At 35.8% G+C, this 26,995-nt stretch overlaps 1 protein-coding gene and 1 long non-coding RNA gene across 3 annotated transcripts in view; one reads left to right on the forward strand and one right to left on the reverse strand.

Annotated features, from left to right (window-relative positions):
* Window positions 1-26,995, forward strand: part of ZNF654 (zinc finger protein 654) — an 87,479-nt gene that overhangs the window by 45,008 nt on the left and 15,476 nt on the right. For both annotated transcript variants that reach the window (XM_027552787.1, XM_027552764.1), the window contains exons 3-6: window positions 6,667-6,748; window positions 22,230-22,365; window positions 25,240-25,442; window positions 26,021-26,160. In XM_027552787.1, coding sequence (XP_027408588.1) covers window positions 6,667-6,748; window positions 22,230-22,365; window positions 25,240-25,442; window positions 26,021-26,160 — 561 coding nt within the window. The remainder of the gene's footprint in view (window positions 1-6,666; window positions 6,749-22,229; window positions 22,366-25,239; window positions 25,443-26,020; window positions 26,161-26,995) is intronic.
* The window catches only part of LOC113899765, a 77,871-nt gene that overhangs the window by 29,132 nt on the left and 21,744 nt on the right, over window positions 1-26,995 (reverse strand). The window lies entirely within an intron of this gene.

The following is a 26,995-nucleotide window of genomic DNA, read 5'->3' on the forward strand; positions in this document are numbered from 1 at the left end:
TTTTTCCCAAATTTGTAAAATTCCTTTTGAGAATTTTTTTAGAAACAACCATTATGTTTTCTTAAAGGACACCACTTGAAGGAAATCCACAGTTGACTCACATACTACTGACTGTTCTGTTCATTTTTTTCAGTCTTTGTGTGTGTGTTGACACTGTCTTCTGCAGTCCAATCTGACATTAATCCCATACAATGTATTTTCCATCTCAGACATTGTATTTTTTTATTTCTAAAAGTTTCAGTTGGGTCTTATGTGTTCTGTTTCTCTGCTTAACATGATTATTCTTTACCTCAGGAGTTGGCAGACTGTGGCCCATGGGGTCAAATGCTGTCCATAGCTGTTTCTGTTCTCTTTTTTAATATGGCTCCCAAGCTAAGACATACTATATTTTTAAGCAATGGTATTAAAACAAAATGTGACATTGGTGGCAGTGGGGACGGGGAAGGGGGGAGGGAAAAAAAAATGGGAGAGAGACCTTAATGTGGCTCAGAAAGCCTAAAGTATTATCTGACAACCCAGGCTCCACCTTCAACACAATATGACAGTGGAGGAATTTGAAGCCAGTGGTGCACTGAAGGTCATGATAGCAACAACCCACATGGTAGCAATAACACAAGCCCACTTAGCTCATGACTAGATTTATTTAAATGCCCCACAATAAAGGCTAGCAGAAGAAACGGCATGTCATTTTCCAGGCACCAGTTTAATTAGTATCTGTCTTTACTTTCACAATCATGAAGTCTAGCTTTCAGCCAAGAATTATGGACACATGAAAAAGAAAAAGAAAAAATAATGCACTATCAAGGGACAAAGCAGGTTGTAGAATCAAATTCACATATAAAGATCTAGTGGTAAAAGTGGATAACATGATTTAAATATATTGAGAATTTCACCAAAGAGCTAGGACGCTTTAAGAAAGATTCAAATGGAAATGCTGGAAATAAAAAATACAATAATAGATGAAGAATGCCTCTGATGGGCTCATCATAGAGTTGGTACAATACAGTTAAGGAAAGAATAAAGGAACTCAAGTGTAGGTCAAAAGAAATTACCTAAACTAAATGTCAAGCAGAAAAAAAGAAAATAGAACAGAGGGTCTAAGAACTTTAAGAAAATATGAACCTGTATAACATAAGTTTGTTAGAATCCCAGAAAGAGAAGCAAAATGAGGCAGAAGAAATACAAGACAGTAGCCGTGAATTTTTTCAAATCTACTGAAAGACATTAAACCATAGATCTAAAAATCTCAGAACAATGAACAACAAACAGAATAATTTTAAACTCTCTCTCAGCCTGCCACCTGTATCACCTAGATGCATCACATTTAAACTTGGAAAATCACAGAAAAAATCTTGAAGGCCACCAGAGAAAAAAGACATTACCTAATTTAGAATACCGCAGCAGACATCTCAGAATCTGTGTAAGCCAGAACATAGTCAAGTGACATCTCTAAAGTACTGCAGGAACAAATCTTTCAACTATTAATTCTTGAGGGAGAAATAAAGATGTTTTCAGGGAAGCAAAAGCTGAAAGATTTTATTCCCAGAAGATGTGAACTACAAAATGATGTAGCACAAGTATGATGCCAGACAGAAAATCTCATCAGTATTCTTACGCTGCTCCTGACTTTTGAATCATGATTAAGAAAATTTTCTCTATAACCAAGTTGTATGTGATTATTTCTGATATTTGTATTAATTTTTTGATCCGTTTTGAATTTTTTCTTATGTTTGGAAGTTGGAGTGAAGCAATTTTGTCTTTTAATACTGGGCTGTCTGATATGAAGCCAACATTTTCCCTGATTTGAGATGCTGCTTCTGTCACATATTCACTTCTCCCATGCAACTGTCCTATTTTTGGATTTTCCATTAAATTTCATTAGGCTGTTTGTTAACATGCCAATATAATGCCAGTTCAATTATAAAGGTTTCAAATGTTTTAATATTTCAAAATGTTTTCATATTGGCTAGTTGCTTTTTGTTGCTCATGCTATTTCATGGTTTTCATGGATATTAGTTTTGTAATCAGCTTTCTTCTTTCAGGTATACTAATATATGAATTACAAGAACTTAGTACTGAAGTATATATTTTATATGCTTTTTATCTTCCTTTAGCTCAAGAGCACTAGAACACAAAGACTGAAACTTCTCATTCCAGTTTTAATGCTATTGATGTTTTATATTTTTACTATGATTTTTAAAAGCCCAGATGAAATTATTATTATTGCTTCATGCTATCAAATTTTTTAGTCATTATATGCTTATTAATTTGCATTAGTGAATTAACATCTGCTTCCCTCATGGCTCAAGCAGTAAAGAATCCACCTGCCAATGCAGGAGGCACAGAAAACGCTAGTCACTAGTTTGATACCTGGGTCCAGAAGATCCCCTGGAGGAGGAGATGGCAACCCATTCCACTCTCCTTGCCTGGGAAATCCTATGGACAGAGGAGCCTGGTGGGCTATACTCCATGAGGGCGCAAAAGAGTTGGACAGAACTGAGCACACACACACCGTACTAATTTGCATCTTAGACTCTTCTTGCTCATTTAATTTCCCATGTCTTTTAAATAGTCTATTTTTTTCTGGTTGTTTATACATTGTTCTTTGGCATTTTATAAATACTATGATTAGGTAGGTATAGATTAATCATTATGGAAATTTCTTGGGCTTTCTAGATCTGATATCTTTTATCAGTTATAAAAAATGCTTACTTAGTTTTTGTCTTAGCTTCATTCTCTCTCTCTCTCTTTTTTTGTGGAAGTATGATTAGTCATGTTAGAATAGTACACTCCATTCCTCATGTCCTCATGTCTTTAACCCTTGTGTGTGTTTTCCATTTCTTTGTCTCTCTGTATTGCACTTTTATTTTTTTGCAGATCTTTCAGTATACTAGTTTTACTAGTTTTTTTCTTCACCTGTGTCTAACCTGCAGTTAAATGTGTTCATTGACTTTTAATTTTGTTGATTTTATTTCTATAAGTTTTTGACTGCTATTATCTTTTTTTATAATTTTTAATATTTCTTTATTCTTTAAACATGGAGTAGGAAATGGTAATTCACTCCAGTATAATCCCATGGACAGAGGAACCTGGTGGGCTACAGTCCATGGGGTTGCAAAGAGTCAGACATGACTTAGTGACTGAATAATATTCCTTAAACTATATTATCCTCATTTTATATTCTAGATCTGGCTTAAATATATAAAGTCTTTGTGGATTTTCTTTTGCTTCTTGCTTATGATGTTGTCTTTCCTTATATAGGCTATGATTTTTATTGACATCATCATTATTACTAATATTTACAAATACTACAATATTTACAAATTGTGAATTTGTATTTTCTTGGAATAAATTTATTTGTAAAAATTGAAGCCTGGGTTTGAAGTGGATATTTAGAAAGGATTTACATTTGTTTCACCCAGAGACCTGGAGATACTACTAGCACAGGACCAATCTTAGCTAAAGTCTTAGCCTGAGAATTTTTGGACCATCTACAGAATATGAATTCAGGTGAAAACCTGTATGAGAGGATTTTAAAGTTAGTCTTTTTTTTTTCCCCTTTCCTGTGTAATTCAGTGTGCAAGCAGGCAGTTTTCCTTACAGGCTTAGAAATGTGATGAAACTGATCGGAGGAGCATATTAGTATAACTTTTAACTTTTAGTCAAGGCAAAAGCCAGCTGTTTTAGCCAGCATTTTACTTATTTTCAGAGGATGAATCACCAAAGGTGGTGATTCATAATATAGAAAAAATAATGTACAGTTTCTTTATCTGTACATATTTGAAAAAAAAATACAGACCTTTTCTTTCCTCAGTAAAGACATTACTGAAGAAATTGTTTTGAAGATAAATGCATTCAAATGGTTGAGTATGACTAAATGCTCTTTGTTAAGCTTAAGTAGCATTTAAGTTGAGATATCTATATGATCAAAGATTTAGAATTATCATAGAAGAAATTGTTAAAAATCGAGAGTTTATAACATTCTATTCTATTCTTCTTTAATTCACGTAGAATAGACCTAATTTTATTTGGCTTAAATTGCTAAGTGGATTTCTTGTATTTGGGTAGTTAAGCATTATAATTTACTGGAATTTTCCTGTGGTACATAAATGCAGAAATCCACATTCTTGTATTTCATTGTGAAAATTACTTAATCTGCTTCAGAGACCCAGAAACGAAAAGTAAATCTGGTCATAATTATCACAGTCTATTATTGTGTGCCTGTGTATTTTAGGAAGTACCTTATTACCCCTTGTAGTATATGTGAAAATATGATCTGAATTCTAAGACCAGAATATAGTTTGTTTCATAAATGGGGACTCTAGTGGTATTCTAGTTATTTAAGCTTACATAGCTAATAGGAATATACTGTTTGATAAAAGTAAAAATGACTATAAAAGGTATGCTGCTGCTTAGTTGCTTCAGTTGTGTCCGACTCTCTGCGACCCCATGGACTGAAGCCCACCAGGCTTCTCCGTGTATGGGATTCTCCAGGCAGGAACACTGGAGTGGGTTGCCATTTCCTTCTCCAATGCATGAAAGTGAAAAGTGAAAGTGAAGTCGCTCAGTCGTGTCCGACTCTAGCGACCCCATGGTCTGCAGCCTACCAGGCTCCTCCTTCCATGGGATTTTCTATGCAAAAGTACTGGAGTGGGGTGCCATTGCCTTCTCTGATAAAAGGTATAATTTTTTTAATTAAAAAGGCATGCCATCTGTAATATACTCATCCCACTGCAAATAATTTGTTTTTATATAATTAACTTTATTTAGGTATTTCTAATATGAATAATTATTTCACTTTAGTTAAATGAACTGTAGGTAACCTATAATTAGGACTAGTACTAATTATAATTGGCTAATGTATAGACCGTTACATATTAAGCATTATACTAAATATATAGTTTATCCAAATATTAAGCATTGTATGAAACACATTCAACATTTCCAGTATTACGTTATACAATAATACATTTTTGAAGAAAAACATCTTGATGAATTTTTTTAGATACCTTAAAAATCTTCATAATTTAAGTAAGGAAAAATTGGTGTCTTATATTTCAACAAAACTGACATATGCACAGCTGGGAAAAACTCATGTGTGAAGACTTTAGGTTTCCTCTTAGATTGTTGAAGGAAACTTTGATGGCAATATTAATAATAAAAATAGTTCTGTATTATTATTAGCAAGCACCTATATAGCATTGCCAGGGATTGTTTTAAGTGCTTTACAAGACATAGCTATTATTATTGTTCCTGTTTTATAAATAAAGAAACTGAGACACAGAGATACTAAGTGACTTGCTCAGGGTCACATTTAAAGGAAATAGTGGAGCTGAGATTGAAACCCAGTGTTGGCTCTAGACCATGGTTGAGTAAAGGGCCAGATAGTAAATATTTTTAGGCTTAACTAGTAAGGTCTAGTTGCAGCTACTCAGTTTTTTTATCTGGTGTGAACACAGCCATAGTCAATATATAAATATATGGATGTGGCTCTGTTTGAACAATAATGTAGTTACGGACAATGATATTTAAATTTCATGTAATTTTTACCTGTTAGGAAATACTATTCTCTTGCCCCCCGCCTTTTTTTTTTTTTTTTTTTGGTTTTTAACATTTAAAATTTTAAATTTAAGTGTTCTTGTCTCATGTATTATGAAAAATAAAAAACAAAAACAGTAGTTTTCCAGCTCTGCTCTAGACTACTCTATATTTTGGGGAGTCCTACCTTGTTCTAGGGCTTCCCTGGTGCCTCATTTGGTAAAGAATCTTCTTGCAATGCGGGAGACCTGGGTTTGAACCCTGGGTTGGAAATACCTCCTGGAGAAGGGCATGGCAACCTATTCCAGTATTCTTGTCTGGAGAATTCCATGGACAGAAGAGCCTGGAGGGCTACAGTCCATGGGGTTGCAAAGAGTCAGACATGACTGAGCAACTAACCACTATATCCCTCTGAAAAAAAAATTAGATTTTGCTTTTCTCTGGGGTCTGTTGTACTGGATTCAAGTGAGACTATGATTTTTTAATCATTTGGATACATGTAGCCATATTTTTGCCACCTGGTATACCATTGCATTTTCTCTCCCTGGTTGCAAAACAGGAGACCTGAGTTTGATCTTCTACAGAAGGGAATGACAACCCACTCCAGTATTCTTGCCTGGAGAGGATCCTGGCAGGCTACAGTCCATGGGGTCACAAAGAATTGGACACAATTGAGGGACTAACACTACTCCTACTACTAGACTCAAGTAATTCTATTGATATAGAACTTCAGTATATTTCTTTTTATTGTAATTTTACCAAAAACATAACATGAATCCTAAATGATTAATGGGCTTCCCTTGTCGCTCAACTGGTAAAGAATCCGCCTGCAATGCCGGAGAGACCTGGCTGGATTCAGTCCCTGGGTTGGGAAGATGCCCTAGAGAAGGGAAAAGTTACCCACTCCAGTATTCTGGCCTGGAGAATTCCATGGACTATATGTAGTCCATGGGGTTGCAGAGAGTCGTACACGACTGAGTGACTTTAACTTCACTTTACTTCAAATGATTAATAGTTTTTCAAAGCCAACTATTTTAAAACTAAATATCTGATATTATATAACTGTTATTTCTTGATAATCTTTAAATTGGGGCAAAAAAAATCAATCCATTCGCTTATTCTTTCTAGGAGTTTCTTTGAGTTGCTGCTGTTCTTTGGAAGAGATGAATTTTATGAAGAGCCCTTAAAGGATATTCTTGGATCATTCCAGGTAAAACAGTTTATTAATTTCATTTTAATATACCTTTGAAACAGACCCTTTTGCTCCACCTGAAAACAGTATATTGATTATTTATTGATTATAAGCTTCTAGATTTCCTAATGCGACAATGCTTAAGATTCTGTTACATTAGCAGAAAAGAAAGTTCTTAAAATAACTTTTAGCTGTACTTCTAAGCAGTTCATACATTAGATTTTAATTCCTTATTTGCTAGACTGGAGCCTGCTGCCACCACCCCCTGTAGCTTCCCAAGCATATCCTTTTATTGCTAGCATGCTTTTTATTGCTAAAGGCTTTTGTTGCAAAACCCCATGCATAGCCCTTAGCCATAGAAAAAGCACTCTTTTTGCCTAGACTAGAAGCAGGCTGTCTGTCCCCATGCCACTTTTCCCCTTGGCTATTTTCTGATTTTCTCATCTATTTCCTTAATAGCCTTCCCAAGAGAGGAGGCAGGGGTTTTTTTTCTTTTTCTTTTTGCATACACTTTATGAATGAAGAGTAAATCTAGAAGGGAATGACTAAAGATCTAAGACCTCACCTGTAGATACAAGATCATTTGATGTTTTTTTTTACCATTTTGTTGGGAAGCAATATATAGTACTGTGGCTCACTAATGTGTCCTTGGCAGTATCTCATTGCCCTTTTTAGGGGTGGAATAAAGGAAGATGTGGGGCTTCCCAGGTGGCGCAGTGGTCAAGAATCCTCCTGCTAATGCAGGAGACATAGGTTTGATGCCTGAGTCGGGAAGATCCCCTGGAGAAGGAAATGGCAAGCCACTCCAGTATTCTTGCCTGGGAAATCCAATGGACAGAGAAGCCTGGTGGGCTGCAGCCCGTGGGGTCGCAGAGTCAGACACAGCTGAGTGACTGAGCACACACACATAAAGGAAGATGGACTTTGAGCTCCCCCTAGGGGTATAATTGTTGAGACAACATACTGCATTCTACATTGAGGAAGGAAATCATGAGTCACAGAGAAGTTGTGCAATGCTTTCTCTCCCCTATAATTTGTATTTCATGTTTACTTAAAGTGTTTTAGGTTGAATTAAAACAGATTTTTATGATTGATCATTCTGGTACATAAATAAAATAGGAAGTGAAGTGAAAGTCGCTCAGTTGTGTCCGACTCTTTGTGACCCCATTGACATATAGTCCATGGAATTCTCCAGGCCAGAATACTGGAGTGGGTAGCCTTTCCCTTCTCCAGAGGATCTTCCCAACCCAGGGATCAAACCCAGGTCTCCCACATTGCAGGTGAATTCTTTACCAGCTGAGCCACCAAGGAAGCCCAAGAATACTAGAGTGGGTGGCCTTTCCCTCCTCTAGCAGGTCTTCCCGACCCAGGAATTGAACCAGGGTCTCCTGCATTGCAGGCAGATTCTTTACCAACTGAGCTATCAGGGAAGTCCTAAAATAGGAAAACTATAAGCAAACTTAATTGGCTAAAGTATATCTAAAACCTTTTCACACTCAGAATCTGACTCTAGAATTGCTTTTCATCTCCAGTCATCAGTGTCTGTTTTTCTACACTGTTTTGTCTTCAGTGGCATCGAAAGTGTTGGTGATGTAGCATTTCCTAAAATAGTTAATAAAATAACTAGAAGTCATTTGTACTGGGTTTTTAAAAGCTTAAAATGACTTACAATAAGTTCTGTTTAGTCACCTTTTGACTCCTGTTTCAGGGGTATTAAGTTAGATTAATTATCTGTACCTATACCATTTGATATCCAAGAGTTAAAAGAGTGCTCTGCTAGTCTCTTGGGTTTTATTCTGAGTCACCAGTAAACCGTCTGGCAAGGTTTCATGCTGTCTTTGATGTCCTTGCGTTCAGAATGACAACTATATCATAACCATTACCAGGCTGACATGGATTCAGATAGTATTGTAAAACAATATGATCTTAGTGTTAAAAAAAATATGAAAAAAACACATCTTAGAATCAGTTACATTTATATTGAACTTTCTATTGTATCCATCCTTACATTGAGCAAAAGAGGTAAAAATACTTGTTCTCATGGAAACTGCATTCTAACTAGAGTCTATATTCAGGTATTTTAAAATAATTTTCCATTCCATTTTTCCTTCGACACTTGTGTCCTTAGCAATCTATTCTTGAATTTTTGCTTCAGTAAATATTTATTTAGTTCCCACTGTGCGCTATGCACTAAGCTCTGGCAAAAAACTGTAATAAGCAAAACCAGAAAAACCTTGCTATTGTGGGCTTTAATTCTAGTTTAGAGACAGAAAGACAAGAAGTCAAACCTTTGTAAATTGCAAGTATTTTAGAAAGTGACAAATGACTTCAGTGGGAAATACTGAAGTGTTTTTAGATTTGATGAGAGACAGTATTTGACTTCTGTTTTAAATGTGTGAAATCATAATATTTGTGAAGGGTATATCCTTTTTTCGCTTTGTCAACAGAGTTTCCATTCAGTTATCTCAATAATTAATCACTCAGTAGAGAGTTCCTCAACCTCAATAGGTTTGCACAGTTTTCTGTTTCCTCAACAAATTCTAAAACCCACCCCTTCTCCTGTTTGTTTTCAGTCTCTACATTTCTGCTACTTGTGATATTGTGGCCCACTCCTACTCTAAATTTTCCTAAGCCTCTAATTTCTGTCTCCTTGGAGAAATTTCACCTTTTGTACCCATTTTAGCTTTATCTGGAGAATAGTCTTCATTTTCTAACTGAACCGCTGCTGCTGGTGCTTCCCCAGCCATGTGCCCTAAGGGACTCAAGAAAAGACAATATGTAGTCCATCATGTATACTCCTTTAAAACCTCACATTTGTAAGCTTGTGAATTCTCCAGGCTTTAGACCAACCTTTGATAATCCAATGACGAACCCAATGTCACCTTTTGAATTTTTTTTTTTAATACTTTCTACTAGTACAAGCCCTAGTTCCCAAGTGGTACATTTCTATCCATCTTTCATACAGATTCATACCAGCTAACATCATGCTCTTCTTTGCAAGAAGTAGGACAAACACAGGTGCTCATACTTTAGTGTATGGGAATTTTGTTAAAATCCAAGTTAATGATTCAGTAGTTCTGGGTTGGGACCTGAGAATCTGCATTTCTAAAAGCTATGAGGTGATGCTGATGGTGCTGGTCCCTAGATCACACTTTGAATTAGCAAGGGACTAACATTCTTGGCAGATTTGAGTTAATTGTTCATTCTCTTCCCCCACCCATTTCCTTCCCATTTCCCGACTTGCCACTCTGTCATCTTGGGCAAGTTACATAATTTCAGTGTCAGTTTCATTGTTTGTTAAGTAGAAACAGTAACTGTATTTGCTGTATAGGGTCCTCCGTTTGGCGTTGTTCTTAGAAAAATGATCAGGTTTAAGGTCTAAGGAAGGCCTATAGCCTGTCTGGTGAAGTATGTGAACTCATGAAGTCATATTATTAGGATTTCTGTTTTTCATGATGAAATCAAAACCTACCTCTTAAGCTTATTCTTTTCTTCTGTGAATTTCAGATTTCCTAAACCTTGAGTTGTTTAGGTAGAAATTACTTATTCTTCTTATCCATTGACTATATTTTACTCTGCTTTATTCCAAGAGGAAACTTCATTCTTAGAGCCAGATGTTCCATATACAGATTGTCCCCAACTTACAGTGGTTCAACTTAGGATTTTTCAGCTTTACGATGGTGTGAAAGCGTACCATTCAGTAGAAAGTGTACTTCACATGTTGAAATTTGATCTCTTCCTGGCTAATGATATGGTATATGGTGCTGTCTCATGATGCTGGGCAGTGGCAGCAGCTCCCAGTAGCTCCAATTAGCCATGCTATCATGAGAGTAGACAACCAGTACACTTAAAACCATTCTGTACCCAGACAGCCATTCTGTTTTTGACTTTCAGTATAATCAATAAATTACATGAGGTGTTGAACATTTTATTATAAAATAGGCTTTGTGATAGATGACTTTTCCCAACTATAAGCCCAGTAGAAGTGTTCTGAGCATTTTTAAGGCCGGCTTGGCTAAGCTATGATGTTTGCGAGGTTAGATGTATTAAATGCATTTTCGACTTATGGTATTTTCATCTTACAGTGGTTTATTAGGCCTTAACCCCATTGTAAGATGAGGAGGATCTGTGCTGGCTCCTAAAAGCTTGCTTTCTTGGAACTTGGCCTCTGGTAATTTTTCTTTACCTCAACATAAGATGACACATTTCTTGTGTGATGCACCAACTTCATTATTATTATTTTTATTTTAATCTGTTCATTGGTGAGCTTTCCATAGGCTTGTAATTGAATTCATTACACTTGGTCTCCAAAATCCATTAATTTTATTAAACAGACTCTCAATGAAATGACAAAAATAATGTAAAATTTGGAAAAAAATTCCTTGTGAATGCTATAAAATCGGCAGTTGGTTAACTGAATGTGATTAAATAGGGAAATGAGAGACAGAGATAAAAGAGAGAACCATCCAGTGCTATCCAGTAATATGTGGCTCCCCCCACCAGCTTGTAACAGTAGAGGCCAGAGGAAATAGCAAATAGTGGGTCATTTGGTATGTGGCCAATCTCATTCTGGTTGGTGCTTCCTGAAAATACACTAGGTGTGCAGCAGAACCAACAGAACAGGAATTGTGATGTGACTGTTAAATCTACATTAAAAATGGCATGTATGGCTCTGCATGAGAGCATTCCTTTCATTGAGAGAATGATGGTATGACCCAAACTAAATGCAGCCTGTCCCAATACCCAGAGGTTAAGACCGTTTTCTGAATAGCTCAGCTGTACAGCTCCAGCTGTAGCTTCCTCATAATTTACTGCCTCACAGGCCATTACTCTTAACAAATCATAGTTAGAAACTTTTACCTTCTCTGTTTGGACTTGAAAAATTTGACAAAGACCTATTTATCCATTAGTAAAACAGCTCTCTGTTATAAATACTCTAGGTAGAGATGAATGAAGAGACTAAATAACATGAATTACCATCAGTTACATGGTAAGATAAAAGGTGTTTTCTTTTTTTTGTTTGTTTTTTAAGGATCAGTTATGTTCTTGCTGTGGTTGAGTCTCAAGTATCTTCTGTGAAACTGAAGTGAAATTTAAAAGAAAGGACAACCTCAAGGATGTATGGAAGTAAAATACTATATGGAGAGGAAACCACTAAATTAAAAGTGTAGTGAAGGCTATCAACAGCAGACTAGCTCTAAGAAAAACCAAACCAGTGAAGTAAATAATTTTTAAAAATTAATTTTCAATTCATGGTTACATACAGCCATATCTTATTACAGTCTTCGTTTTTAGGATAAAAAAAACTCCTACAGATGCAGGACTCACATAGAAAAACTAGGGTTCTCATAAAGGAAAGAATAAAATCAGGTCTGCAGTGAACTTCTTCATTGTAACAAATGGCAGAACAAATAATATCCTGAGTTTTTAAAGGGAAAAAGTATTATTTAATAATACAGATGCCAAGCCCTGTAGTTTATGAGAGAGGGCAACAGAAATAAATAGTCCAGATACTTAGAAGACAAACCAGCTACCTATCTTTTATCAGGAAAATGAAAGAAAGAAACCAGCTGATTTAGAAGTGATCAAAGCAAAGAATTTACACAGAGTGGTTATGGGAAAAAAAAACAGGACTGATCTGAAGAAACAAGTAAAAGTAAGCACACTATTGTTAATATGTTGTTATGAAAATCCTATTAATATCAGAAATTATTCTGAAAAAAAGAAACTATAAATTTTGAATAAAAGTACACACACAATAATCAACAACTGAGATCTCAGATTATAGTACTGATTGGATGGAAGTAAGGAAAATAAAGAGGAATCAAGTATATTCTTGGGCATTTAAGCTGAAGTAACCATGTATGTGCTAAGTGACTTCAGTCCTGTCCAGCTCTTTGCAACACTATGGACCACAGCCCACCAGGCTTCTCTGTCCATGGGATTCTCCAGGCAAGAATAATGGACTGGGTTGCCAGTTTCCTTCTTTCAAATAACCACGTAGAGTAGTGCTATTCACTAACTGAGCATTGATCATATGGGGAAGAGGAAGATCTAGAAAGAAGATAAGTTCCATTCTAGACGCAAGAGTTTTAAATATCTTTGGAATATCCAAGTACTAATGATGCCCAAAAGCAGAGACATTACTTTACCAACAAAGGTCCATATAGTCAAAGCTGTGGTTTTTCCAGTAGTCATATATGGATGTGAGAGTTGAACCATAAGGCTAGTGCCAAAGAATTGATACTTTTCAACTGGAGAAGACTCTTGAGTGTCCCTTGCACTGCAAGGAGACCAAACTAGTCAGTCCTAAAGGAAATAATAAGTCCTGAATATTCCTTGAAAGGACTGATGCTGAAGCTGAAGCTCCAATGCTTTGGCCAGCTGATGCCAAGAGCCAACTCATTGGAAAAGACCCTGATCCTGAGAAAGAAGAAGGCAGGAGATGGTGACAACAGAGGATGAGATGGTGGGATGGCATCACCGACTCGATGGACATGAGTTTGAGCAAGCTCGGGAGTTCATGATGGACAGAGAAGCCTGGCATGCTGCAGTCCATGGGATTGTAAAGAGTTGGACACAACTGAAAATTGAACTGAACTGAACTGAAGGATGCCCAATTAATGGTAGATTTATGCGTTTTTATGTATATCTCTCTAATTTGTTTCAAGTCAAGACCATGTATCATTTTATTAATCAAGAGAAAAATAAATGTTATATAGATTTTTGTTCACTTGTTTAATTTAGGGGGGGGGGAGAGATTGACCCTGAAGTAGTCAACAAAACCCCAACCTGTAATCTAAACGCATTACTGCTAGAGCTCTGTAGAGATGCAGGGTTCAATCCCAGGGTCAGGGAAGATCCCCTGGAGGAGGAAATGGCGACCCACTCTAGTATTCTTGTGTGAAGAATCACATGGACAGACGAGCCTCGCAGGATACAGTCCACAGGATTATAAAGAGTCTGACACAACTGAGCGACTGAGCAGAGAAGTTGGTCTTAATTAAGCTTTTTTTTTCTTGGTACTCTACCCTATTTTTCCATCTGTTTGACCTTCTTTGTGTGAGTAGGGAAAGGAGGTGGAGGAAATAGGGGACAAAAACTCACAAACAGGAGGAGGCCCAAGGCTATCTTACTGTAATAGCATCTTGAAGAGCAAAAAATAATCAGAAGTAAAAGAACCAGCCACAAGAGAGGAGTGTAAATAGCTTGTTATGTCCACCATGTTTTACTGGGGCAAATGTTGATCTCCCCTGAGAAGTTAGAGTGGCTTCACTGGTGGCTCAGATGGTAAAGCATCTACCTGCAATGCAGGAGACCAGGGTTCGATCTCTGGTTTGGGAAGATCCCCTGGAGAAGGGAATGGCAACCCACTCGAGTATTCTTGCCTGGAGAATTCCTTGAACAGAGGAGCCTGGCAGGCTACAGTGCATGGGGTCACAAGGAGTCGGACATGACTGAGCAACTAACACACACACAAAAAGAAGTGAGAGTATATATTCATCATCTTCATAAGACCAGTGTGTCTCCCAGATTTTATTATTTTAGCTAATAGGAATAAGTTTAGAACTATTGACATTCCACTAAAACCTTCTCAAAACCTAGATCATGTCCCTTTCCTAGACTAATTGGAATAAATTTCCCAAATGATCTGGCAAATTTCTCATCTTGGTATTCAAAACTACCTTTGTAACTCTGGTTAAAAGGTTTTAAAATATAACTCCAAGTTAGGCTTCAACAGTGCATGAACTGAGAAATTCCAGATGTATCAGCTGGATTTAGAAAAGGCAGAGAAAAAAAAGAAAAGGCAGAGGAACCAGAGATCAAATTGCCAACATCCATTGGATTATAGAAAAAGCAAGAAAATTCCCAAAAAACATCTACTTACGCTTCATTGACTACGCTAAAGCCTTTGACTGTGTGGATCACAACAAACTGGAAAATTCTGAAAGAGATGGAACTACCAGACCACCTTACTTGCCTCCTAAGAAATCTGTATACAGATCAAGAAGCAAGAGTTAAAACCGGAGATGGAACAACAGACTGGTTCCAAATTGGGAAAGGAGTAGATCAAGGCTGTATATATAGTCACCCTGCTTATTTAACTTATATGCAGAGTACATCATGAGAAATGCTGGGCTGGTGAAGCATAAGCTGAAATCAAGATTTCAGGGAGAAATATTAATAACCTCATAATTATTGAAGATGACACCACCCTTATGGCAGAAAGTGAAGAGGAACTAAAGAGCCTCTTGATGAAAGTGAAAGAGGAGAGTGTAAAAGCTGGCTTAAAACTCAGCACTCAGATAACTAAGATTATGGCATCCAGTCCTATCACTTCATGGTAAATAGATGGGAAAACAATGAAAACAGTGAGAGACTTTGTTTTCTTGGGCTCCAAAATCACTGCTGACAGTGACTGCAGCCATAAAATTAAAAGACACTTTCTTCTTAAAGGAAAAGCTATGACAAACCTAGACAGTGTATTAAAAAGCAGAGACATTGCCGACAGAGGTCCGTCTAGTCAAAGCTATGGTTTTTCCAGTAGTCATGTATGGATGTGAGACTGGACCATAAAGAAGGCTAAGCGCTGAAGAATTGATTCTTTCTCGAACCTTCTCTGTTGGAGAAGACTGCTGAGAGTCCTTTGGACTGCAAAGAGATCAAACCAGTCAATTCTAAAGGAAATCAACCCTGATTATTCATTGGAAGGCTTGATGCTGAAGCTCCAATATTTTGACCACCTGATGCAAAGAGCCAACTCATTGGAAAAGACTCTGATCCCAGGAAAGATTGAATGCAGGAGGAGAAGGGTATGACAGAGGACGAGATGTTTGGATGGCATCACTGACTCCATGCAATGGACATGAGTTTGAGCAAACTCTGGGAGATGGTGAAGGATAGGGAAGCCTGGCATGCTGCAGTCCATGGGATTGCAAAGAGTCAGACACAACTGAGTGACTGAACAACAAATATCAGCTTAAGAGCAAGACCTTCTGTGAGAAGCAGTTTCAAAATTGTGTTCCCATATTATCTGAACATATTAATACCTAAAGTAATATATATTTTCCCAGATAAAATATTTCTAAATAAATCATTAAACCAAAGACTTGAGAAATTTTATTCATTCATTCAACAATATTTATTGGAGCTTTAGTAACTTGTCAATTTGTAACATAACCCATATTGTGACCTGTTCTCTTGACTGACCTATTCACGGAGTCATATTTTATATTTAGTTTGCCTAGGAACCTGTGTTCAAGTAAATCTTGCAGCTACCCTAATTCTGCTTCAGGGTCTGTCTTACAGGTTAGAACTGTAACAATAGCACTTCTCTGATGGCCATATCATTTCATTACTTATTTTAAATTATTGATAGTAGGGTAGGTTGTACTTTCACACTCAGATAACACACATAGAAATATATTTCTTTGTACTCTTCAGACTTGCTATGTAAAAATAATTTTAAACTAAATTAGAAGTAAATGGTTCTTAATAAGATATGCAGAAATTAAATTTTCTGTCTTTAAATTGAAAGTGCTGTGCTGTGCTGTGCTTAGTTGCTCAGTCATTTCCTACTCTTTGTGACCCCATGGACTATAGCCTGCCAGGTTCCTCTGTTCATGAGGATCCTCCAGGCAAGAATACTGGAGTGGGTTGCCATACCGTCCTCCAGAGGATCTTCCCAACCCAGGGATCAAACCCAGGTCTCCCACACTGCAGGTGGATTCTTTACCATCTGAGCCATGAGGGAAGCCTATTATGGCAACTACCAATTAATTCTGAAATCTGATTATACTGAGTTGGTGGTTTTACTTTATTTATGATTGATTTCCCTTCAGAAAAAAACTAAGTAACATTTACATTGTTACCTAAAAATTTTTAATGTAAAAAAATTTAATCAGGTTTATTAAATAGGAGATAATAACTCATAAATATTTTTATTTTTTCAAAAGCCCCAATAGTTCACTGCTGCTACTGCTAAGTTGCTTCAGTTGTGTCCGACTCTGTGCGACCCCAGAGATGGCAGCCCACCAGGCTCCACCATCCCTGGGATTCTCCAGGCAAGAACACTGGAGTGGGTTGCCATTTCCTTCTCTGATGGATGAAAGTAAAAAGTGGAAGTGAAGTATCACAGTCATGTCCGACTTTTTGCGACCCCATGGACTGCAGCCTACCAGGCTCCTCTGTCCATGGAATTTTCCAGGCAAGAGTACTGGAGTGGGGTGCCACTGCCTTCTCCGAATAGTTCACTTATAAATACATAATTTCTAGTTATTTTTAAAGTGAAATATGGATAATTTATATGCAAATAGTGAATTTTTTATAATTTTAAGATGACAGTCACCTTAGAAATTTAATAATTCCTTGTTTTATAGATCAGAAACTTAAGCTCAAATGAGTTGAGGTTTATAGAATCCTATTCTCAACTCAGCCTTCTTTCCAGTGTTCCCTAATCTACTAAATGATGCAGCCACGTGTGTGCAATAATGTATGGGTCAAAAGAATAGGTTTAAAGAAATGTTTTTATTTATACTATCTTAAATGCTTCATGGTCTTAACATTTTAAAGCCTTTTCAAGACCACCTTAATGGGGAGAGAGAGAAATAAGAAACTTTACTGCAGCTATCTGAGTGATAGCAGATGAAGGCATCGACTAGAGTACAAACCTATTAATGGCAAAGAAGCAGCAGACCAGGAGATGTTGAAGAAAACTGCCAAGCCATTAGGATCAATAGAAGAAGATGAGTTTTATAACTGATACCAAACACAAAATAAATAAATAATACCTAAAACTAGGAATCCTTAGACTTCTGATATCATACCCATTCAGACTTTTTAAGTTTGAACATATATCTCCAATATGTGTATAGGTGTTATTTTATGTACATGTACTAATACTATAGTATTTGGAAATATTCCCTGTGGCTCAGATGGTAAAGAATCTACCTGCAATGTGGAAGACCCAGGTTCGATCCCTGGTCCCGAAGATCCCCTGGAGAAGTGAATGGCAACCCACTCCAATATTCTTGTCTGGGGAATCCCGTGGAGAGAGGAGCCTGGTGGGCTACAGTCCATGGGGTTGCAAAGAGTGCGACACGACAGTGATGGACACTTTCACTTTCATTAATACTATATGGGCTCCCAGGTGGCTCGGTGGTAAAAAATCTGCCTGCCAATACAGGAAACATGGGTTTGATCCCTGGGTCGGGATGACCCCTTGGAAGAGGAAATTGCAACCCACCCCAAAGTTCTTGCCTAGGAAATCCCATGGACAGAGGAGCCTCTTGGGCTACAGTTCATGAGGTTGCAAAAGAGTTGGACATGACTTTACCAACTAAACAACAACTATTATAAAACATAAAAATATGAATAAAAAATTTGCAATTTGCAATTTTTTTGCAATTTGACTAAATTTGTTGTTTCTGAAATCACTGTTTTCTTGAACAGTAACCATTTTTAAACAAATAAACTGAAAACTCATTAAAATGCTCCAAATGAAGGATGTTTTAAACAGAAAATTCTAATTACATTTTTTTAATGGCATAAATACAAGCATTATAGTTGGTATTGAATTGGGGCAACAACAGTCATGTAATGATGTAAATACATCCAGACATCTATTTTAAATGATCATCTCTTAAGAACTTTCTTTTTCAGAGTAATAACTTTCTCACTGTATACTATTCTTTCTATATTAGAAAACTCAGAATGCTAATTTTTTCAAAAACATCAGATAAATACTTCTCAGAAACCTCTCACAGAAAAGAACAGCAAATTTGTGAGAACTGTCTTTTTGTAAAAGAAAACTGCATAACATCTTTGAATTTTACCCGTTTTGAAGTACTTTACCACAGCTAATGAAAATATAATAATAAAAGATATGATCCTTCTCATTTCCAAGTGTTATAAATTATAAAGAGTTTGCTGTGTTTTAAAGTCTTTGGTTTTATAAATCAATCACATTGAATACCTTTTACATTTTTGCTTTGATCTGCTGCAATATCTTGCTTATGAATGAATTTGACGTGGTATTTTATACTTAATTCTGGAATCTGATTTCATTCAAAATAAGACATATTTCATAATGCTTCTGCTTTCACAGATTTCTATAAAATCCTAATTTGATTTTAAAAGTTATCTATCATTTAAGAATATGTCTTCTCTGGTATACTTTCCTTTTCTGACTGAAGAAACTTTTAACTACCTAGGAAGTAAGATGATGGCAACACCTACTCAGTAATGCATGGCCTTTCTCCTATATAATGAGTACCAGAAGAGTGGAGTTGTACAGATTTTCAATACTGCTGGAGAATTATTATGGATTGAGGTAGCTAGTGGAGGCTTCTCAGTGGGAAGACAGGAGAAAGTTGTAGGGAAGAGTGGTAGAAAAGGCATAGGCAAGGAAGTATGAGATAAGCTTAGGAGACGTTAAAAACCAGGCTGGAGAAGCGGAGTCATGGTGTTCATTCATAGGTGAATGAGTTAGGTTGGTAAATTCAGAGGTCCTTAAATACGAAGTTTAAGTATTAAGAACTTTTATACTATGATAAACAAAAGGATTCAGATTAAGTTTGTGTAATGACCAGAACACTGACCTGCAGCTACACAGACATGCAAAGTGACAGCAAGTTTGTGAAAGAAAAGTCTTCTGGAACTAAACAGATTATAAAAGAAGAGTGAGGAAGTTATGTTTTCTCTCTACTTTGGTAAAGACACAAGGCTGAATGTAAGTTTCCAAGGAAATTATATTTAGTACAATGCAGTGAGTAAATAAAGGATTAAGTTCATATATAGGTCCAAGTTAATATATAGGTTTTTTAATTAAATAAACCTCCTAAAAATACAATATAAATATACTCAGAAAAGGTAAGTTGTAAATCTAGAGTGATTTAAGTATTTCCTTTTTCACTTGAGAGCTTTTAAATTGAAAACCATTCACCATACTATTTAAGGAAAAATGAGCCCAAAGATACTTAAAAACTTTTCTTTCATTCTGTGTCTTATTAAATAGACCAAAGTGAAATCTTTATTTCATCTCTATTTCCTATCCAGATTTACTTCCCCATAGAAGTGGTCTCCAAAATATGTTGTATTTGACTCAAGGAATGCATGCACCAAAAAACAAAACTTTCACTTAAATATAATTGTATCTTAGAAAATGAACTTAATCTAATTTACTAATTTTAATAGAAGGACTGGTAGGAGTGCAAATATATACTTTATACTATAAACATTTATGATAGTGCACTTTAAATGTAGGAAGTACAATGAAAACATATGCCAGAGCTTACTGAGGGCTAGCTGTTGTTAAACATACAGGTTATTAGGGTTTTCCCTTAGAAACTTTAAATTATAATAATTAAATAGTAGGTTTAATAATTAAAACAGTAGGTTTGAATTGGGGTCTGGGAATCATCTTTTAACAAGACCTCCAAGTGTTTCTTATTTTCTGCCAGGTTTAAGATATTAGCAGTAGATCTGTTTCATCATCTTTTGACTTTAGACCCAAGTCCTGTTTTAGGTCCCGCAGTGCTAAGTGCTATATTATTGGTGCCTCACCAAGAGTTCCACAGCAGATTGAAAGCCTCACCAGTGATTCATGGGCTGGCATCCAGCTTACCTTATTTCTTGTGCTTTGGACCAAAAGCCAGCTTACAGTAGCTTAATTTGTATGGGCAATGATACATATGTCTAGAGTAATTTAGGAATTTATTTACCTTGAGGTTTGAAACTGATTATAATTTTTATCCGTTAAGTCATTGCCCAGATCATTACTGTGTTCCACGTGTTTAAAAAATCATGGCTGATCAATAACTTTATACCTTATTTTTATGAGTGCTATAACATGCTGACACATGGAAATATAGAAATTAATTTTATGCTAAGCAGTTGGGTGTCCTAAAATTAAATATTTATTCAGAATCTTTAAAAATACTAGAAAAAAAGTAACTTGCACTTATTAAGTATTTGTTATGTGTCAGGCATTGTCCCAAGCACTTTTCAGTACTATGTGTTATTTAATCCTCACAACAATCCTATGAAGTAGGTGTTTTTAGTATCCATTTTGTAGAAGAGTTAACTGAAAAAGCAGAAAGGTTAAGTAATTTGCCCACTGTTTATAGGGTTTTTGTTTGCTTGCCTGCTTATTTTAATTTGGGAATTCCATAAGTGACTTTTAGAGGCTATTTTCATGTTTGACTTAGTGGTACTTCTTGGAACGGTTCTTTGTCTTGAAACTTAATTTCTTCTGCTGCCTTGTTCTCTTAGAAGACAAAGCCTCTTTCATGTATTTTAACAATGAATGAAAAGTGCCAATAAAAGCAAAATGTTAATTGCCACCTTGAATATGTAGCCTAATGATTCATCTAAGTAAAATTTGTAAATGTATGTGGTTTTATCCTAAGCTTCGCTTTATAACTAAGTTTTTCACGTCTGAGGGATTTTTTGAGCACAGAAAAAAATTTTGACAGTTGTTTGTGTTCTAAGTGATGTGCATTTTATTCCAGTTTTTAGCACTGCCAATGTCAGTATCTAGTTTTTTCTTAAGGCCTTAAGTTCAATTTATGCATTAAAAAATAAATCTATCTATACCTTCACTAGATTTTCAGTTAATCTTTATAAATTATAAGATTCCATGAAGTGTTTTAAAAAACACCTGACAAAGTACATAATGAATCTAAAATGCCTAATAAAATGATTAAATCATGTAAATCTAAGTCTAATAAATAAATTCAGTAAACCAAGTTCTCTTTAACATTGTTTACAAACTTATGTTATATAACTCATATTTTAATCACCAGTCTATAAAAACATTTCAAATATCTTTTGTAACCCCCACAAATGCATAGACAAATTATCAGTTAATGCCCAACTTATCAATAGTATCTTTACCTTAAATCTAATGCAAAGTCTTCATATTATAGGCTAGATTCATTCCTTCAACCTGTCATTTCTCATCTCAAGACTCTAAATCTACTTATACAACAAAGTAGAATAGAATTTCCATCTTCCAGCCTCTGCCACATCTAAGATTCTACATCTGGGATCAGGGACAAGGTCCTGTACCTACCTGCCAGCCAGAGTCTGCATTGGACAGGGACCTCTTTATTCCCTTCTTATTGTCAGGCCTGCCATTGTTAATGTAAACTTTATGAGCCCTCACATAACTGAACATACACGTTTTATATTTTTGCAACCTGGTTCTTTTCCTAGGAATGATGCATCCCTTATGTTTTTCCCTTAGGTTACACTTTATCCCTGCTATAATGGGATTTTCTAAGTCCAATTTTATATAAACTGTGTAACCTTTGGCATTAAAGCCTATTTGTGTACTAATGGGGTTTTGATACCCTAATTAGGTTACTGAAGCAACCCTTTCTCTTTCATAGTTTAACAGCTGCCTTATTGACCATCAGTCATTTTATTGACAATGATGATCAAGTTTAGTTTTTAACCCCTTTAAATTCACAAAGCCAAAATGATTTTTCTCTCCTAGGAATGCCAGAATCACCTCCGCAGATATGGAAATGTGAATCTGGAACTGGTGACTCGAATCATTAGAGATGGTGGCCCATGGGAAGATCCTGTGTTGCAAGCTGTTCTAAAAGCCCAGCCCGCATCTCAGGAGATAGGTACTACAGGAGACTCAAATCTAAACCTACATTTGTGAGAAACAAACACAATTTCATTTTCTAACTAGAGCAGTATTAGTGTTTTTTATTTACAGTACTGAATAAGAGTAATGTATTTTCACATGAAGTGTGTTTAATTTGCTATATTAACCCAGCCCAAGAGTGATTTGACACAAGATTAGGTAAAACTATCTCTAGTAATTCCCTATTAAAATTCAGTGTTAACATATTTAGTATCCAGATGCTACTTATTTACAAAGAGTTTGTATTTGTCACTTCAGTTATGTTTTTAAAATCTATTTAAGTAGGAACACCCTTAAAAAAAAAAACAACACCCTGCTTAAGCACATGGAATCTCCCTTATACAGGAAACTCTATGAAGGATGGAGCTCCTTTAGCTTTTGTTTTGATAAACACTAACATATCCTACACCTAGCCCAGTGCCTGGTACAGAGTAGTAGGTGCTAAGTATCAGTACTTGTTTATTGAATGAATGACCACATGAATGCATAAGTGAATGACTAATTAAATGAGTAAGTAAATTTCAGTTCCAAATACTCTAGAGCAGTATTTCCCAAACTTCCTTCATCAGTAGGAGTTTTGCCTCATCCCCTTACTATCTGCATACCTTTTTGACATCACCTTCTCTTTAATCTATATTCCAATGAGCCAAAATCTCCTTTTGAAGGCAGGAAGCTCTGTCAACTATTTCTAATTAATTCTTCAAAAATATATATATATATTTGCTGTATTATTTCTGAGCCCCAGAATATTCGGGTCACCGAAACTTAGAATAAGCACAAAAGTCTGGACACATTTGAGAGCATGGGGAGAGCCTATGGAGTGCAGTTATAACATGGCCAAAGGGAAAAGACAAGACCTCTGGAACCATTCAGACATTGGGGAGAAAACATTGCCCACCACCAACTGCCTGAGTATGTTAGGATCTTTCTATTTGTCCAGGTAAAGGGGTGGGAGTGGGTTGTGAGTAGAACTGAGTGGGGAAGGGGCTATGATTCTAGGGCTTACAAGCAAGCTGACCCCCAGATACAAGCATAGGGGACAAGAAAAGATGTGAGAGAAGATGAAAAGAGATAAGACCAGGAGAAATGAGAGTGGTGGAATGAGATGGGAAGTAGGACAAGACTAGAAGGAAAGAGCTAAGGTACATGTGGCAGTGGTATCACTGTATAAATATAAGGGATAGAAAGGAGAACTAGCACTTGATGTGAAGGTCTCAGAAAGGAATTAAAAAAAAACAAAACTGAAGACAGAGGCAGTAGTTGCATCGGAGGAGGAAGAGTAGGATTACTGAGGGAATGTATGAACCATCAAATTTAGGGAAGGCAGGGGTGACAGCTTTGAAGGAATCTGAGGAAGCTGGGGAATGTGGCCAGAGGGTACAGGAGCTGGGCAAAGACAGATTCATACAGAGTGAGAACAAGAGAGAAGAGTTTGGATTTTCAGATAACTTTTAGGTTTCTCTAAGTAGGAGCTAGAACAAACCCATTGTTGGTCGGTGTGAGGCTGATACCCTTTATATACACAGTTTATAGGTTTCTCTGGTGGCTCTGACAGTAAAGAATCTGCCTGCAATGCCTCAGACCTGGTTCAGTCCCTGGGTTGGGAAGATCCCCTGGAGGAGGGCATGGCAACCCACTCCAGAATTCTTGCCTGGAGAATTCCCATGGACAGAGGAGCCTGGTGGGTTATAATCCATGGGGCTGCAAAGAGTCGGACATGACTAAGCAACTAAACACAGCACAGCACAGCACATACTATGTATAGTTCTTTGATACATACTCCTTTTATACTTACCCTAGCATACTTCATTTTGGGAAAAGCTGCTCTAGAAGCTCATTAATGTGGATGCCTTGACTCTTGTGATCATTAGGGTAAAGATCAGTCTGAAGTTTATTTTTGCATTAACTATACAAATCATATTTGTATGCTGTTCATATATTATAAACAGAGTTGCAAGGCAAATGTTGAAGCCCAAATAAAACATTACTCATAGGCATTTCAGAAGCTATTGATTAAATATATATAATTAACTAAAACATTTTTGCATTTGAAATTATGAAATATGGGTTCCATTTCCTGCTCTGCCACTTATTTAATTAATTCTTTGTCCTTGGGCAAGTCATTTGACCTCTCTGAGACTCAGTTTTGTGATCTGTAAAACAAGTATTATATCTGTCATGAGGTTGTTGTTAGGTCTGAATAAACTTATGTAGCTAAAGGTGTTTATATATTTTAAAACTGTGTAAAAGCAAGTATTAAGTTTAGTAATTATCCTTGGGCATATATTAATGGACATATATTAATAAGCAGTCCTATTTGACATTACATTTAGCTTACTTTTTTGTTATAAAGTAATAAAATGTATTTCTTTTATGACCAAACTTTTCACTAATTCAAATTATATTTTGCTATAATTAATATGGTTTTAATGGCAGATTAGGATTTAGCCTTCTAATCTTACAGTAATGAAAATAATGGTAAGAAGACAAAGTACATAATCTTAGACTAGAAAGAAATTCCAGATCCTGTGCCATTTGAAACATATTTTAACATTAGAGAACACAAAAAAAGAGTATTTCATGTTTGTTTGTTTTTCTAATTTTGCTTCTTTATTTAGATTGAGAAAGAATCAGCAAATATTTCTTGGGCATAGTTTTGTTGTCTTTTATTGCCATTTTCCCAATCATTTAACTGATATATTCTTTTCACAAACTCCTAATAAGGAAAATGCTATTTAATTAAATAGTTAATTTAATTAGATACTACATGTTAGTGCTGAAGTGTCAAAGAAAAATGTTTGAGACAGTCTTTTCTTGAGAGTAATAAGAGTCTGTTTTCTTTTTAATATAGTGAACAAATATTTAAGTTCTGAAAATCCACTATTCTTTGAACTACGTGCCAGATACCTAATTGCTTGTGAACGCATACCTGAAGCAATGGCTCTTATTAAATGTTGTATAAATCACCCAGAAATCAGTAAAGACTTGTACTTCCATCAAGCACTCTTCACCTGTCTGTTTATGTCACCTGTAGAAGATCACCTATTCCGAGAGGTATTGTTTGAGATTGTTTGCCTATTAAACTTACCAAAAAATATGTAGCCCATTTTTGGTAAATTCCTTTTACAGTACTATCAAAGGCTGTAAGATTACATTATCTAGATTTATTCCCTTTGATACCATTTTTAAGCTCATATTGAATTAGCTCATATTAACAAATGATGAAATTAGAATTTTCATTGATAAGCATTATTCATGTTGAGCGAGTTTCTGGTGTGACAGGTTAAATAAAAACTGAGAAGCATCAGGATTTTGCATCTTAAAATGCTAAGAAATTAAATTCCAGTGTTTGTTACTTTGGTGTTTTTTTAAGATGAAAGAATTAATCTTTTCCTAATATGGACCCTACGTACCTACAAGCTATGGACATTGAGGTTAAAAGTAATCATTATAAACTGTAGGTGCTATATATAGTGAAACTATGGAAAACCATAAAAATAGTTCTGTATAATTCATTGTCTTTGTAGAAGAAAATTAGAAATCTAAATTCTTCTTAATGCTTAAACATTTATTACAACTATCTTTCTAGATATTTTTAATGATATGAACTGAGTTTTCTTTCCATCTTATAGCATTTACTGAAAACTGATTGTAAGAGTGGAATTGATATCATCTGTAACACTGAAAAAGAAGGCAAGACTATGTTAGCCTTGCAACTCTGTGAATCCTTTCTTATTTCACAGCTCCAGAATGGGGATATGTACTGTATCTGGTAAGTGTTCATAATACAGACAAAGAAATGGTGAGATGGGATGCAGAAGGAGAATTCGTTAGCAGAATTTATACCTTATTTTTTTAAAAGTTACGTGAAAATGTTAAGCCATCCCCCCCCCCCCCCCCCCACACACACACATTTATTGTGCAAGAAACAATGGGTTGTAAGACCTAAGGGTTAAAAAAGAAAATGATCATGTGCCAGTAATAAACAGTGTTAATATTTAAGAAATGTGTTATAATGAAATAATTATGTTTTACATTACATTTAGAGTGTTAGTTTTAAATTTTTTAAGAGATTATTTTTCAGAGAAGTTTTATGTTTACAACAAAATTGAGAGGGAAGTACAGACATTTTCCACATACTCCTTGTCCCCACAAATGCATATCCTTCCCCATTATCAAAACACTCACCACAATGGTACTTTTTTTTTTTTTTTTAAACCAGAGACAAAGTTACATTGACATATATTAATCACCCAAAGTCCAGTTTATGTTTAGGGTTCACTCTTGCTGTTAATTGTTTTATGGATCTGGACAAACATATAATGACATATATCAGTATAATATCACACAGAGTATTTTTGCTGCCCTAAAAATCCTCTTTGCTCAACCTATTTATCTCTTCCCTCCCACCTCTGCCTCTTATCTCTATAGTTTTGCCTTTTCCAGAGTATCATATAGTTGGAATCATATAGTATACAGCATTTTCAGATTGGCTTCTTTCACTTAGTAATAGGCATTTTAGTTTCCTCCTCGTCTTTTCATTTGAGCTTGATAGCTTTCAAATGAGCTTGATAGCTCATTTCTTTTTAGTGCTGAATAATATTCCA

The sequence above is a fragment of the Bos indicus x Bos taurus genome, chromosome 1, assembly GCF_003369695.1.
Source record: "Bos indicus x Bos taurus breed Angus x Brahman F1 hybrid chromosome 1, Bos_hybrid_MaternalHap_v2.0, whole genome shotgun sequence".
Classification (NCBI taxonomy): domain Eukaryota; kingdom Metazoa; phylum Chordata; class Mammalia; order Artiodactyla; family Bovidae; genus Bos; species Bos indicus x Bos taurus.